The 17021-nt window shown below is 43.1% G+C and overlaps 1 protein-coding gene across 1 annotated transcript in view; it reads right to left on the minus strand.

Moving 5' to 3' along the window:
- Positions 1 to 6343: 6343 nt before the first annotated feature.
- The window catches only part of prdm5 (PR domain containing 5), a 28447-nt gene continuing 17769 nt past the window's right edge, over positions 6344 to 17021 (minus strand). Inside the window, exons 14-16 of the mRNA XM_028404289.1 lie at positions 12355 to 12440; positions 8390 to 8494; positions 6344 to 6744 (exon numbers count right to left, since the gene is read on the minus strand). Of these exons, the coding sequence (XP_028260090.1) occupies positions 6580 to 6744; positions 8390 to 8494; positions 12355 to 12440 (356 nt within the window). The 3' untranslated portion in view covers positions 6344 to 6579. The remainder of the gene's footprint in view (positions 6745 to 8389; positions 8495 to 12354; positions 12441 to 17021) is intronic.

Genomic DNA, 17021 nt, shown 5'->3' on the forward strand with positions numbered 1-17021 from the left:
CCTGTGTATTCACAAACAGCTGCACAGATGTGTAATGATCTGGTTATACTTCTTTAAAACCAGTGGAATCCTCCTATGTGAGCAATGCATGCACATTACATCAGTGTCTATGACTCCATAGTCCACACTGGCACACACATTTTACCTTCACATTTGGTTGTGTTTATATTCTCTTAAAGACAAACTGCACATGTGTGATCAGCAGCATCAGACGGTGTTCTGTCTCATTTCTCATGCAGTTGGTGCTTTTGTGGCTTGTGAACTCACAAATCGGTGGGCATTGTGCACAGGCTGTGTACTCTGTAATGATGGAAAACGCCTCATGCCTGGAAAACCTGCTCTTATCATAACCTGACTAGCAGCCATATATTTCAACTAGCATCACAGTTATTATCAGAAACCAAATGTCACAATAACAAACGAAGAGTGCTATATCAGCACTTTTTTCAAATTACATTTCATAACTGGTTTTGTACACACATATTTAAACATGTGTATACATGTTTGGGAGACAGCCTTTGTTGACAGAACGCTGAAATCAAAAGGGAGTGGGAGCAAACCGGTCTTCTTTCATTCAAGAGACCTTGATTATCTTTCCACGCTACTGTTTCTGGTGAAGGGAGGTGAGCGTGAACACACTGCCTAGCATGCTTGTTCTTTAGTTTATGTGTGTGTGTGTGTGTGAGAGAGAGGGAGCGACAGATATGGTCACAGTCAACAAGACAAGAACAACAGATTCATGACAGTTGTTTGACCAATAACTTCCTGCAGAAGATAGATGTGTTTTGGCCCGAGCAGCTGTTCACTCTGACAACAGTCGCTCCCCTCACATGATGTTCCTCTGTGGAGAGGGAATTATCATTCAGTGCATGTGTGTGTCTGTTTATGTGTGTGTGTGTGTGGTCTGGGCAGCTAATTCACAGGGCCCAGACAGAAACCCCCAATCCCACCTTACGCTTTTCAGAAGGGCCACAGACATAGGAGGCCTTTTCTACATGGAGTCCCTGTGCACATTTAACTGTGTGTGTGTGTGTGCGACTGTTCATTGGGCCGAAACCTAAATCAGCACATGAAAGGTGTGTATCTCAGTGTTGCTTCTCCTGCTGCTCTGACAGGAAACAGACCCAGGCTGTGGTATATGGTTTCTCTAAGCTCATACACAGGACTCGATTTCAAACATGGTGCAAAATTCAAAACAGAAACGCAGCATGAGCGGGGACAATAAGGCCAATGTTATGTCACTAGTTAAATTTAATTCCACAGATTGCTCACTGCTGTTCCAATTACATCAATTTGGCAAGAATTCAAAAACAGAAAACATTTTGCAGTTATTTTTTTCTTTCTTCTAACTGATCAGTGTAAAGTCTTTGCAAAAGGTTGCTGTGCTGGGGTCTATTCAGAGTGAATCGCTGTGTGTGTCCTCACAGTCGTAGCCAGCAGGAGTTCAGTGTTATTTGTGTGTGTGTGTGTGTGTGTGTGCTCTCCCCAAACGTCAAAGATTATGGGGGCTGAGACAATAACAGTGTGGGGGAGGGGGGGAGGATGAGCAACAGTGTGACCAATGAGAGAAGAGAGGAATTATGGCATATCTCTCAACACTTTTGCACAAATGTTTTGGCTAGACCGGTTGAGTCTTCTCTGTCATCGCTAATCACCTGACAATAAATCCCTGAGCAGCTCTCAGCATGGAAGCAGAGAACCAGAAAGACGACTCTGGCTGCAGGAGGAGCAAAGTTTTACTCAGCACTCTTAAATATTCACAGACTAATAAAAAAGAATGGGCTGAATTTGGTTTCTGGCATCTCATCATAGATGTTTTCTCCTTTGTGGATCACTCTGAACTTCAGCAAAGGTCGAAATATTATTGGATTTTCTGTTTTGTTGTATGTTTTCTGCCAAGATGAGTTTCTGCTTGACGGCTTGAATCTGAGCACAGCAGCGGCTCTGATCCGACTTCTAACATCACACATGTTGTGTAATTTTAGTATCTGCTCTGTTGCCACAGTACAATGCATGGTCATGTAACAGAGACAAGACACCCCTCAGTGTCCCTGAAGTGAAGACAGCGCTGTAGTTCCTAATGAGGCTGAGGAGTGATGGCACCCAGCAACAATGTGCTGACAGAGCTGACCAACACCGAAGCTCCAGAGGTGGACCAGCACACTGACTGATGTCTCTCTGAATGAGCCTCTGTTACAGCAGGGCCTTTCATCTCCTGTATTTCTTCACAGTTAAGCAAAGTGAACATTTTTGTTTATTGGAAATAGCAGCTGTACTTGGTGTGAGCTGACTCATTCTAACAAGGTTTAACCTCCCACAAAGGACAAAACTGGGAAAAGGAGACAATTCTCCATCATTCTTCTGGAGCGTTTCCTGGCCAGACTTTTGCCTCAGTATATTGTTGAGTTCTCGTCTTTCTCACGAGTCTGTGTCCAAAGCACCATTGTGCTCCAGTACGTCAAATCTGGTTCCATTTCCTGCAGGCACTTTAAACATAAACAACCAGGGTTGGTTGTTTCCACAGCAGTATATATTAGTCTGAATTTAAATGGTACCTCTCCATGACAAAACACAATTTAATGCATAATGACAGGAAAATCCATGATATGATTATTCAAACCAAAATGAAGTGATTTGTTTGCCCACTTAGTGGCATTAGAAACAAGCTGTAAACACAACATTGGCTGTGTAAAGGAAAACATTGCTATTATGTGTGTGGTTGTCCATTTAGAGCTGATGGTAACTGTAGCTGATTGAAATAATAAATTCCTCCATGCGTGACAAGGTAAGCTGAGTTAGTCCCCTCTAACAGCCATTATTGCACCACCTGATTGCACCAGGATGTGATGCAATCCGAGCAACAAAAACCATACAAAATATCAATCAGTCAATACCAGCCTGTTATGTGGTTGTAGGACAAACATACTAACTGTCCAATTTCTTGAGGGAGCATGCATCCAGTAAAAACAAGCCACGCTGAAACTTATTGGAGCTGAATGATTCACTTTGTGATGTGAGCAGTTTGATCCAAGGCACCTTCAGTTAGCAGCTCAGTTTCTAGACTGTCTCTTCCTTTGTCTGCAGCATGTCTTCAGTTGTATACGTTAGCTGAACATGCCAATACACTGTAGAAAAAGATTTCACAAAGTTCCCAGTGAAACTGTTTTTTATTTTAGCAACCAAAACCAAAGATTTGGAATTAACCTCTGAGACAGAATAAGCAGGAAAACTGCTGCAGTTCAAACTGTATCTCCAATTCAAATATATATTCTCATCATGCAGCAACAACAGTTTGGAGACAGGTTCTTTGCCACGTGGGGAATGTGTATCCAGTATTAGCACACATATTAGCCCCGGTCTGGTCTGCACCAACTCCTGAGGGAAGCATTTGTCTCTTAAGCAGCTAAACACTCCACCATGTTAATCAGCTAGTCCCTAACTGTGTCTGTGTTGTGTCTGGCTCTAAAGAGGTAACACACATTTTAAAGTGCTGTTATGCATAAAACAGCTGCCCGACACTAACAGTGAACCAAAACAGTAAAATAACACTAAACACCGACTTCAAACGCACTCTATTACAGACTCTTCCCACTGTAAACTTCTCATTTTATCCATTGCCGCTTTAAATGTAAGTTATGACATTGTGTTTTACATGACACATTTTCAGTTAAAATAATAATAATAATAATAATAAATAATGCTTATGTTTTGTTGTCTGATGGAAGTGGGGAGTGAGGATAGTTCCTCTTCCCATTGCCTTCCCATCTGCCTGACCTGATGCGCTGCTTTTTTGCCTCAAGTGGAATCTGAAGATTAAATAAGAACCTTCTTGTAAATCACCAGGCAAGACTGAAATCTTGTGATAATGACATGTGTGTGTTTTCCCCTTCAAACAGGCAGGTTTGTGACTAAAGCCCTATGGCCTCATGTCAAGTATCTGACCTTTCTCTGGTTTTCAGTGTTGAAGCTTTAGAGGTGCTCATCAGCCACTGTCTGTTTCCATGGAAATGTGGCTTTAAGGGAATGTCCATCACTGCTGAAAGGGTGACCCAGAATACCCACACACACCCTGCCCAGTCGTGTTAAAATTCCTCTGCATGGCATTCTGCGCTGGCACACACATTCCACGTTACTCTGATCATTGGGCTGTAAGGCTACCTGTTGCTACGCAACGCCAGTCAAACACAGGGGTCAGACAAGCGTGTCCATGTCATTCCTAACGTGACAGCGGTTTGCCATAAACCCGGGCCAGAGTGGTAATGATACTCCTGAGCAGTGGGCGGGGCTGGCGCGGGGCTCTGTGGACGCTGGTCGGGGCCCAGTCTGGCCCACACTCACAAATGGGGAGGCAACACAGGAAACTGGGGCTTCCAGTAAAAACATGTAATTAGAAACACATTGACTGGGAGCTCTGGCGTGATACACCCATCAGGAAGGGAGAGACGCATGCAGGCAAGGGATGCACGCAGGGTTAAAAACAAGTGAAGACGAGATCAGTGGGTCACTGGGAAAGTCCCATGAGAAAATTGAAAGCTATGAGATTAAAATGGAAAAGCGGAGATATGGACGGTGACAGGCGAGACACAGGGCTACAAACATGAGCTCAGAGAGCAGAGTGATAATCAGAAGCAGGGACAACTCTCACAGTCTGACCTGTCAGCCTGTTTAGTTTGATATGTGGCAGACAATCATATTCCACTGTTGGAGATTCCAACTACTACTACTGTTTACAAGGCACAATCTAAATGCCACTGTGTTTGAGAGTGCGTCAGTACGGCCCAGAGGCCTCACCACTAAAGAGCAGGCGGCGGGTAGCACGAGCTCAGCGGGCAGCGTGGGCCTCAGCGGGGCCGGGTTACTGGGGCCACGCCCTGCACGGCCATGCGGTGAACCAAGTTTCAGAGGGACAGCAGGTTAAACCCTGCTGCGTGTGATCTGACAGTCGTCACTAACCATGCTTCTGACAGGAGACATCCTGCAGCAGAGGAGCTAAAACGTAATCTAACATGAACACCAGTAATTATTTAATTGTTGAACAAACAGCACACACTCAAAGACATGAAGACAGACATACTGTAATAGCTGTGTGTTTTTAGGAAGCCAAAACCGCATATGGCAAGATTTATTGAGTCTGAACGACAGCCCGTGTGATGAGAAGAATTTCGCGGCTCTCCCACTTCAGATTCTCACAGAGTTAAAGGCTGAGATACCGGAGAGCCTCTGCAGGAGATGGACGTGAGAAAGAGTCCCTGCATCCACAGAGAGAAACCATCAGAGGCTCTCTTTAGTGTGTGGCTTTACAGATCAGGCGAGCGGTGACTGTGGCCTCAGAAAGAAAAAAAAAAAAAAAGCCTTAATTAGCCTTCGCTCCCAGCAGACTGCCAACCTAAGAATAGAGGTTAGATTAACAACGCGAACTGAACGCTTTTAATCAATTCTCAAAGCCTTTTTTCTTGCACCCGTCCCCCAATGTCAACAGCTCACAAACACATAATTAGAGGGAGCAGAGGAAATGGATGTTTGGTAGGTGATGAGGTTTTATACATTTCAAAATACAAAAGTGTGAAGTGACAATTCACAGTCTCCAGATGCAGAATAAACAGCTGGAAAATTGGCATTAATCAGCAGCGCAGTGGATGGAAAACAGAACACAACTGCACTTCTGTTGAAATAAATGAAATTCTATTTGAACAATGATTAATAAGGAACAATGTAAACACAAACAGTAAGGCAGTACAGCCTCGGGGCCATTCGTACTCCACGACTCATTGCGAAAGTCAACAGAAACAGTACTTTGGATTTAGTTTTTGTCACTGATTTGGGACGCATTTGTCCACAAACGTTTGACACAGAAACAGTAACTTTGAGCACCAACTGGTTTCCATACAACAGGTCGTGGGAAAGGAAGGAATAGCTGAACCCATTTATCTTAAGCTAATGATGGAGGTCCAAGTGCTTTCCAACAGAAAGAGAACATCTAAACATCTATTTTAGTCTTATTAAACCACTGAGAATGAGAAAAAGCTACTTTAGAGACCAAGGGCAGTATGTTTATCTTCTCTGGCTATCGTGTAAACAAAATATCATATTTGTTAGCTCAGAAAAAGGCTTTTACAATACATTTACTGCATCCTCTGGTCCTAATGAAGTCTGTTTGGGCAGGTGTAATATGTAGCAGGAAGGTGTAAACATGCAGAAAGTGTAGTCTTTGGTGGCAGGTTTTCTTCAGCTCTTCATACAGTAAAGTCAGACCACAGTGGAGGAGGTCAGGTTGTGTCAGTATGTACAGTAACACTGGTGATTTCTCTGAGCAGACACAGCGGCTCCAGAGGCAGATCAAACATATCTGGGACTCTGTTAAAAAAAAAAAAAATACAAATGTACAGTCTTGTGTTTCAATTTTAAAATACTCGCCTTAATGTTTTCCATATTCTACATGCATGTACTGTTAATAGCAACATTTCTGCTATCTCTCCATCTGTGGATACAGCATGTATGTATAAGCCAGGCCGGCAGCATGAAGCACCAGACAGAACTTTATCTGAGGAATCAGATCTCATTTTCAGCCTGTGATTGGCTCTAGCTCTCCGTCTCCCCGTGGACATTCTCCATATGTACTTTGAGGTAGTCGTTCCTGGTGAACTTCTTATGGCACAGCTGGCACTCGGCCATGGGACGGTTGGGGTTGTGCGTCAGCTTGTGCCTGCTAAGCATCTTCTTCAAACTGAATGACAGGTCACACACCTGCAAAACACAACAAACGCAGTGTTAATACTGTAAGGAAACACTCAAATCTGAGAACCTCTGATCTTGTTTATCAAGTTCTTCTGCTCACTGTTGAGTCGAGACTTATCGCAGATGCAGCCAGTCGCACACTTGTCGACAGAAATCCCCTTTTTTTCCCACCAGTGGCGGGAGGGAATGCACGCAACTTAACATCCATCTTAAATGAGCCATTTTACACTGTACAAATGACTCCACAGCCCTCTATCAATCAGGATAATCCAGTGATGGCTGACGTTCAGCTGCAGTTTAACATACAGCTTGGAGAATCACAGCGTGTGTCCTCCTCACTCCATCTGTGAAGAGCTTCAGCGCCATGAATTACATTCAGAAAACCTCAGACAGCTTACATCTGTAGGGTCAACAGCAGAAAGTAGAAGCTATGAATGAGAGCAGCACACGATACCACATCAATAGCGTTTCAGGTGGACATTTGCATTGATGTGCTATCATGTTGTTGTTGTATATGGCTCCAGGAATCTACAAATCAGATCCCGTGTCAGCAAAATATTTTCAGTATCACAAAGTCAAACAGTGACAGGAGCTGATGAGAGAGGGGCCTCCATGTCTCATCATGACCCAGATGTTACTGGATGCTTCGACAACATTTTAATGCTGTTATGACAGACGCTGCCTTCGGAGCCCATTCAGCCCGTCTGGAAAATGTTCCTGGAACCGTGCGATCCTTTTGTCTGACAAAATCCACTCTAAAATAAAATCCACATGTTATTTCTATTATCTCTAATAGTTTGCCTCGAATTATTTACATGAAAATGTCTCGTCCAACGCCGGGACAAAGAATCCAGATGAATGTTGGATTTTTGCTGGGACACTTTTAGGAGATGCTTCACTGACAGAGAATAGGATACTGATTTTGCGGCATTAAATACATAACTACAGACAATATGGGTGCATGGATTGAGGCTTACTGGGGTGTTAAGGCAAGAGTCTGGTGGGTTTATTTTTTTATCCAAGGATTAAGAAATACTTGGAACCCAGAGGTTTGAATTTAGCATTAACTATGCAGAACAAATGTTTGTCTGACACAAGATTTAAGACAACTGCACATTGAACATTTAATTTCATTTACTTATTTTCTTAAATATCAGCAGATTTTTAATACCAGGCAGATAAATACTATATTAAAGTATTAGCAAAGCAAAATACATCTTTGATAAGCTGCCACATATTTACTGAGTCAGGTATACACGACAACGTTTTTTAAGAGACACTCGTAACTGTCAAAATCATAAAACATAGTGAACAGTGGCATCATGTTTCCACAAATGGTGATCAAGGTCAAGGCTTAAAGTTTGTTCCAAACACTTACAGCAAATTCTGTCGTGTGCTCCCTCGCCCGTCTCTGAGAATAATTATTACTGCTACAGTATTATAAGCAGAGGGTAATTTCTCCCTCTGATCCTCTCAATGTGTTTACGTGAGATCAGCCCAGTCGGCCCCTCCAGAGGAGCAAGATCACTATCTAACCGAGCCCCAACTCTTCCACACATCTGGCCTTGTGCCAGAACACCATCACATTTAAACACACACAGACAAAAACATGCACACACAGAGACAGCGGCTGTTTTAGAGGGATGACACTCACGTCGCATTGGAAAGGTTTCTCTCCGGTGTGCGTCCTCATGTGCTCGTCCAGACCTCTCTTCTGGCTGAAGGCCTTGTTGCACTCACTACATTTGTAAGGCTTTTCCTGTAGAGACACACACACACACACACAATTTAAAGAGGGCACTTCATCTGTTGGTGTACATCACACCAATACTGTCCATAAAACAACAATTCTTCAGTTTTGGTCACATATGGAGAAAACGTGGGGGAAAAACATGTAATGACACACATATGTGGATGCAGACACGCAGAGAAAAACAAACAGGCACGCACAGTACAGAGCAAACAAAAGATGTGACACATTCACTTTCACACAGTGATGCCCTCTCACTCTACACCCCAGTGTTCTCCCTGTGTGTCTATAAAGATATGAAATGAAAGCTTGTACAGCCCCTGCAGAAGGGAGGAAATGACCGGCAAAGGGGCCATCAAAAACACATGGATTCCTCAAAAGAGAAAGTAAACATGAGCAGAAAATCCCTTTGAACGTGTATCAGTGCACTGGCACTCTGGGGCTGTAGAATATCTCTCCTCCGTCTCCACACCTCATCAGTTTACCAAAGAACATTTCCTCTGCGCCTTTCTGAGGCCTGTCTCAGTGTCAGTCATGGCAGCTATCTCACTGTGGGTGTTTCCACCAAAGTGTGCATGTGTGTGTGTCAGTGCACAGTGGGCGTGTGCTGCCCACTATGAGAGGAAACAGTGGTGACACCTAAAAGACTTGAGCAGAAATGAGAAGCACAGTGATAGCAAAGAGCTGGTTCTTAGTGTGACTCTTTGGGAGGCTGCTTTTGACAAGTCTGGCTGATAGCAGAGGCTCTACCCATTTAAAAGCTTAGTTGTCATGGGAACAGGGTGAATGCAGGAAGTAAGGGTCCTGGGAAAGGCACTATCATGTGGGCGGGGCAAGGAGTGCCCAGTGACACAGGATACAAAAGGAGGTAAAGATCAGGTTCAGTGCATGTGTGCCTGTGAGCGGCTTTAAGTATGCAACTGTTTGTGTGCATGTGACAGAGTAAAATAGAACAATGGAGATAAAGCTCTGTGTGTCTGTGTGAGAGAGAAAAACCAGCCTCAAAAAAACTCACTCTGTCATGATCAGTGTAATGCAAATTTATACTTAAATCTCCTGATCTGTTTTCTAGCAGGGGAGAATGGCTGAGTATGAAAGAAAAAAAAACATGATGGGTCAAAGGTCCACAGGCACATGGATGGACTTAGATGATGTGGTGTACCCAGAATGCATCACCATGACCCTGGTAACATCGAACATCTGTACCTGGTGACCTTCACTCTTCAGCAGCTGTTCACCCTCTGACCTCTGACCCGACCTTTCCTCTGAACCTGACCACTCTTTACAAAAAGCACATCTATAAATGCAAAGATGTAGTCTTGTTTACGTACTCCAGCAGAGCCCGTCGTCTCACATGACATGTTAAATATGCAGGTATTTGTAAAGCAGCATGCGAACAGGAAGTCTTTGGGCTCTATTAGCCTTCAGGCTGCAGTCAGAAATCAACAAACAGCTTGTAGTAGGTTCGAATGGCTCTAGGCTGTATCAGTACTACTGGTCAGATGTTTTTGTGCAGATCTTCATGGTCTTCAGAGGGATATTTTTAAATCTTCTAATGCTCCCAGTATTTCTTCTGGGATGCAACTTTTTTTCAGCTGTCCATGTGTTCAGTGCTAACTACATGCTAATATGCTAACAGTGGATAAAACATGGCTTTTAATTTCTTAATCCAAAGACTTTGGGGTCATTGAATGTTTTGACAACATATTTTTTGTGGCTGCAGGTTCTGATTTAAAACACAATGTTGACCCACATACAAACTAATAACATGTTATTGCTAATAAAAAATGCATGCAAACTCCTTTAGAAAAAGAAATGACATACCACACACATACAGGCCACACACATTCCTGTAAATACTGTTCCTGACTTTACCCAATAACAAAAGATGACAAACAAGTGTTTATGTAAAAACGCATTTACATCAGAGAACACTGTTATTAAAACATCATTTAACATCTACCATGTCAGCAGCTGCATCAAATGTGTTCATTGTTGTTATGCCGATGATGTGGTTTGTGGCGTAAACACACAAACTGCATCCATCTTCTATCCAATGTACATTAACAGCGAGCTGCCGTTCCTTCAGCCAAATGACATTAGTTTTTCTCAGCAGTGACTTCATCTGGCTCTGCTGTTTGTAACTGTTCAGCCCATATTTCAGAGTGCTGTGAGCAAAGGCAGATCTGGGAACATTAGGAACCAAACATCAGTCAGTTTAATCAGCAGCACTAGAAAATTATATACCTGCATGTTTCTACTGAGACACACCAACCTGGGCAGGATCCCTCCATTATCAACACAGTGTGGAGCTGGGTGCTCTGCTCTGGACAGCATTACAGGAGAACAAATCTTTGAAAATAGCTATGCTGACAGTCAGAGCTGTAAGAACTGATGATGGGAATCTATGATGAAACATATATTAAGTCACATTCATCAAGTGACACCAACGCTCACAGGGAGCTCATGGAAAGTGTCGCTTTGGTGCAGGACTTTAATTGAAGTGACGCAGAGAAATAAGTGGTGTCCCAGCTCAGGAAATGACCTCATGACATCCAATGAGAGACCAACCTTTGCCTCTCTCTGCACAGCAACACTACCTCACATCAATTACATCACTTCTGTGTCTATAAATACAACAAAATCTATGAAAGCAAGTGTCGGCACTACCTTATAATTAAATGGTTAGGAAGAGTCAGCATCATCATGTTAGACACAGAGGAGTCATTCTAGGTGAGCTGCGTGAGAGGTCTCTTCATGAGATAATGGCTCAACAAAAAGGCAGCACTAAAGATTGAATGATAAATATCAGTGGGACACCTGGGACTGAGCTGGCATCCCTTTCACTCTCTCTGTCTCTACCTATTCACTCTGATCATTCTTTATCTGATCTTCTAGACTTTCCACAGAGGCTCCTGTGTCTACGATGCAGCCACTACACGTGTGGGGCTATTCAGTTTTTTAGGTGGAAAAATGTTTTATAATGGCCGCCTGGTTGGTTGGTGATATTATCATATCACTCAAACACTTATAATACAGAGTCATCAAACAGAATAAAAACAGCTAAAACTGTAAATCTAGAAAATGGCAAAACATTAAGTAGGACGGGTATTTTAATTTTTTATAATCCTTTATTAGTCCCACAGAGGGGACATTGCTTGAGGCTGCTGCCAAGCGATGTCATACAATGACTGGCAAGGCGCGCCACACACCAGTGGGTACACTGGAGGCAATGCGGGTAAAGTTCCTTGCCCAAGGACACACAACAGTGACTAGGGAGGAGTTCAATAGGTACCAGATTTTACTGTGTGACAGTGAGCCGGCTGTACAGTAGCAGGGCGTTAAATGTAAGGGGTGCTGCATTTGGTTCAGTTATTGCATCTGGTGAGGATCAAAACCTGCAGAGAGCCCGTTTAGAGGTGGTGGTCACTGTCGTGTACCAAACGGACCGCAGCAAATGAAGGGGAAAGAATCTAGCCTTAAGAAGATGCAAAATAATCCATACACAGGCCACAGTAGAAATACTAATAATAGTAATTAGAAAAGGGAACACAATAGACTAAGAACCAGATGGATCTGAGACATGATTTCAGTGCTCCGGCAGACTACCTCTGCAGCCTCTTCCATTCAAACAGCTATACTCAGCTATATCTAATATTGGCTGAGTTCATCAAAGGACTGTATAAAAGAGTGCTGTTGAAGCACTTTCATAAACAACCGAAATGGCTAACATCGCACATTTTCATCTACCCGATTGCATCCACAGCCATGAACTATATAGGTCTGCATCCATTGATAACATACCTTGAAAATTTTAAATGAACTGAGAGGTCCCAGAAGAATTCACATTTACACATAGGAAGGCTTACCCGAGTGTGTGTGCGGATGTGCATTTTCAGGCCATCATTCTTGCTGAATGCTTTGTCGCAGTAGGGGCACTGGTACGGGCGCTCACCTAGGAAAGAAAATCAGTGCAAAGAGATGTCATTCACATAACACTGATTACAGTCTGGATATTTACATTTATATATATATGTCACAAAAACGAATCCATCACCAATATGTAAGCCTCTTTCACTGCTTCCATCCTTTCCTCTAAATGCTCTTCCTGACCTGCTCTGGCACATATTTGACATGGCTACTGGTGGAAAGTCTATTATTCACTGACTTTCCAATATAGAGCTTATGTTGGCTCCACTTCATGGCTCGCTATCTGAGCTTCAACCAGGAGCACATCAGAGGCAGTGTGGCTCCTCCTGGTTGGATCAAAAGCAGCACAGCCAAACTCCTACAGATCCTATCTGAACACACGGTGCTGATGACAAAGAGAACGTGACAGGCTGTCAGTCAAACGGTCCACTGACACATGGATCTGTTTACGGTGAGCTGATCCACGGGCCAGATACCAGCCCCAGAGTTGATTAGTAATCTATAGAAGGGGATGTGAGCTAAACTACAGAAGTGAAATTAAAGATTCAGACAGGAAAATACAGTACAGGACTGACCACAAAAAATCTGCAGCCTGTATTTTCTTAAGCCACCTTCTTCGGAAGAATTCACTTCTTAATTTATATATACAGTAGTATATAGCATGCCTGCAAGTGTACAATTTAATGAAGCTGTGCCAAAAATAGATACCTACAGCTTCACATGCCTTCAGTACATCTATCTATTTCCCTATCTGCTTCACTGTAACATAATCTTTCTTCAGTGACTAATTGCTGAACAGGCAAGCAAGTCATTTTATTGATGGGGGAGATGTTTCGCCCCTTTAAGTAAGAAGGTTAATTAGCTGTGTTTCCTTGGGATTCAAAATGCAAAGATGCTTATTAAATCAGAAAATCCATCTGGGGAATATATGAGAAGAGCAATATTGTCCTGCTGCTATAAACACGACTGTGTTGAAGGAATATTTATATACTGTGCTGGCTAGATTATTTACCACTAAACAACAAACCAACAAATATTTATGACACATTATCTTCATATCCCACAAAGCCCATGTCTTTCAACAGAAATGCTACAGCTACAGCTGCCATGCAGCAGATAATCAAGGGTCTGCCATAAACCCCCCCACAAGAGGGCTTCAGAGGAGCACACAGAGGAGAACTTGCACACAAGGTAACTGAACGTATAACCTTACATCGGTGTGGTAAGGGTTAACGTGACATATGTGGACTGATTACACATACTGAAACATGTGCATGAGGGCCGTTTGGCATTCTGTCCCCTTCTGTGCAATTTCAGCCTGTAGGAGGCCTTTTGTTGACAAACAGGAAAATCTGAATCCCAGATGTGTTTTGAGACAGAGGAGCGTAAATCCTATGTCTTATGTAGCATGTGTGGTATCGGGTTAAGGCCCAGCGTTAGCCTTGGGGAGTCCTGGGGAAGGCATTAGTGTGCTATTAGCACCGGAGCACAGTGCACCAGTGTACTCTGCGGCTTGGATCACATCCCTCTCAGGAGCTGGCTATTGTCAGTTAATACACAGCACAGACAACCACACCCTGCTAACACTGAGGCTTGCAATAAGTATTCACCAATTCACCTACTTAACCTATACACTCCTCAGTTGTGAACATGTGCGTCTCATCTGGAAAATGCAGAGAAGAGAGAAAATGATGGTATCCAGTATTCTGAACCAGGTCTGTCAGAACCATGGTCACCTATAGTTCATGTAGCAACTGCTATTGTTAACAGTCAGGGATTTTCCACTGTTTCAGCCTGCTCCCCATAAAACAAGAGCAACTCAATCCTTTTGGTAAAACAGGAAATAAACAAATGCTACTTGGAAACCTAAGTAGCAACATTCTTGCAACATAACAGTCTCTGTTATTCGTGCAAGGGGCTTCAGTGTCTGTTCTGCTGAGTGTTACTGTAAGTAGAAACCCTCCACTTATTCCCCAGATTGAGCCAGATTGTTTGGGGATTATGAGGGGTGGCTGCAGCACTGAGCCGGAGCTTTACGTGTGTGGAGATGGTAACTGATTTAGCATGTGCTGAAACAGAACACCATCTCTTTGACCCAGGGTGTCTCCCCTGCCCCCTGCTGTGGCCCTCACACTCCATGTCTGCTAATCGATCCGTTTGGCACCCCTTGTGTGTTGTATGTGTGCGCACATACAGCCATGTGTCTGGTTAGCAGATGGTTGGCTTTGTCATTTTGCCTGCCGCACAGTGTTCGTGTTACGGAGAGCGCTTTGTAGCTTCGGGGCTCTAGTCTGAAAGACATTAGTGCTGTCCGTCAGAAATTAATTCCTGGCTTCCTCCAGTTCAGGCAGACAGTGGCCCTCCACTGTCCTTCTCTCCGCCCTGTGTCACATGCCGACAGGGGCCACAGAGGTAATGTGATATCAGTGTGTTAAAGATGATAAGAGTTTGCCTTTGATGAGCTGTAGGAACGCCCAACAACTTTTACACTTGACCTTTCCATTATAGCCAGGGTCTCAGTAGATTTCTCCACTTCCTCAAACAATTCGCTTAAAAGTCAGTGCCTCAATCAGACAAGTCCATGCCCGGGCCTCACCACACATGCAGCAGATCTGACACGTGTCGCAAAACCCCGTCCTCAATCCAAATTAAGCAAAACATTTAAGGTCTCATTCGTCATAAAGATGGACAATAAATCAGTACATGGTGATTTTACGTTACAGGGCTGTAACCATGACCACAGTCAAGACAAACAAAGTCATCTGTAAATAAATAGCTTCAGTGATTCCAGAGTTCTGCCAGATGTCAGATGTTATGTTGTAAGAAGCTGCAGTGTGGCTTTAAAAAACATCCAAATATGGCTGTACAGAATTACTCTAACAATTGACACTGTGATCAATACAATTAGTATCCTCTGTGCACTGCCAGCAGCATGAACAGTTCAAACATTAAACATGGTGTATTGTTTGTTGTGTCACTGAGAGGACCTCCTTGTCTTGTGCCACGAGGCAAACTTGTCAAAGCGGCTCAATGTACAATACACAGGACAACATGGTAAATAGAATATTTGTTTTCTGGCAGGTCTGTGTGTATAATTAAACAAATGTTTCAGATGGTAATGATTTACTCACGTTATAATGTTCGCACACAGCTGCGACACAAGCTCAGAGCAAATGTTAGCCAGCCACTCCTCACTCTGAGGCTAAGCAGACACTGGGGTTTGGGCTGTATGTCCATCATTGACTGTATACAACCTCTTAATAACAGTATATAGGGTTTTATAATAAACCTTACACATGGTGGCCCAGAACAGTGAGAACTCACTCGCCTTTCTCACTTGTGGGTGTAAACCACAGACTGGATGTCATGATGTAACAAAGGAGGCTTCATCAAGTTCATCTGTCCGTCAACATGTTCTTTTTATGTGTGTGTCAGACATGATCTGGATCAGTACCTTTATTGAGACATCAATGTCCTCACCTTTCTCCTCTAAAGACAGTCAAGATTTGGCTGTCTATAAAGTAGAAAGGTGGAAACAGTGATTCCTGTCCATCTATTCAGCACATTAAATCTGCCACTTAAATCTTCATTAATGACCTTTATGAGCACAGAATGCTGGCTCTTGTTTTTGTCTGATCAGTTACTTCATCCATTCGATCATAACTTCTCCTGCCTGATGCATAACTGTCTGACAGTGTGTGCACAAATACTGAAAGTGTTTTGTTAGTATTCAATTACCGGTAATCTTATGTGCAGCAGACATAGACTAAAGACGAAAATATGAGGAGGCAGACAGCTGATCTGAATATAAATGTTTTTGTCACCCCCCTCTATCTGATTCAGTTCAATTCATCTTCAATGTTCTTCAATACACCTGCTGTTTAAAATACACACTGCTGTGTCTGTTTATTCTGACTCGTGTTTTTGCTTTTAAAATACAAATGAATGTTTTCTGTGTTAATTATGAAGAACAGACTTGGACTAATGAGCATGTGCAAACATACCGGAGCCCTGCTGGCTTTATTGTTTGGGAAAAAAAAGTCGAAAGCTTAATATAAGTGTCATAATACATACACCTATTTGTTGTGCTCATGGGCTTACACCGATCGTAGCTGCCAACATGACACGTCCTATGATGTCAGTATGACTGCAAGTCGCTGGAGTCTGTCAACATTTCCCCTGGCACAAATAATTTTCATGACCCCACTGCGTTTGTTCACCACATCATGGCACACATGGTGGGAAAATCTGCTCTCACTGCGCTGTGATGTGGAGAGGAACATTTTCTTCTGCTATATCATGAAGCCAAAAAGAATAATTTCGAAAATGATAGAAACATCCATCATGACTACTGAGTTCCACACAACGTCCTCGTCCAGCTTCTTGACAGCTCAAATTGTATGGGTTGTCGGTGATCTCATAAAGGCAGCTCTCTCCGAGGAGACGCCTGCCTCTGTGGCACTACATCTAATTTCTTTGAGCTCCACATGATGTTCTAGCCAAATTAAACCGAAACTTAATCCAAGACAAATATACAGTACATGTCTCCCCAACTACTTAATACTCTCAGGTTGATTTTCTTGCAAATTTCTCTTTAATCTACTTC

The sequence above is a fragment of the Parambassis ranga genome, chromosome 4 (assembly GCF_900634625.1).
Source record: "Parambassis ranga chromosome 4, fParRan2.1, whole genome shotgun sequence".
Classification (NCBI taxonomy): domain Eukaryota; kingdom Metazoa; phylum Chordata; class Actinopteri; family Ambassidae; genus Parambassis; species Parambassis ranga.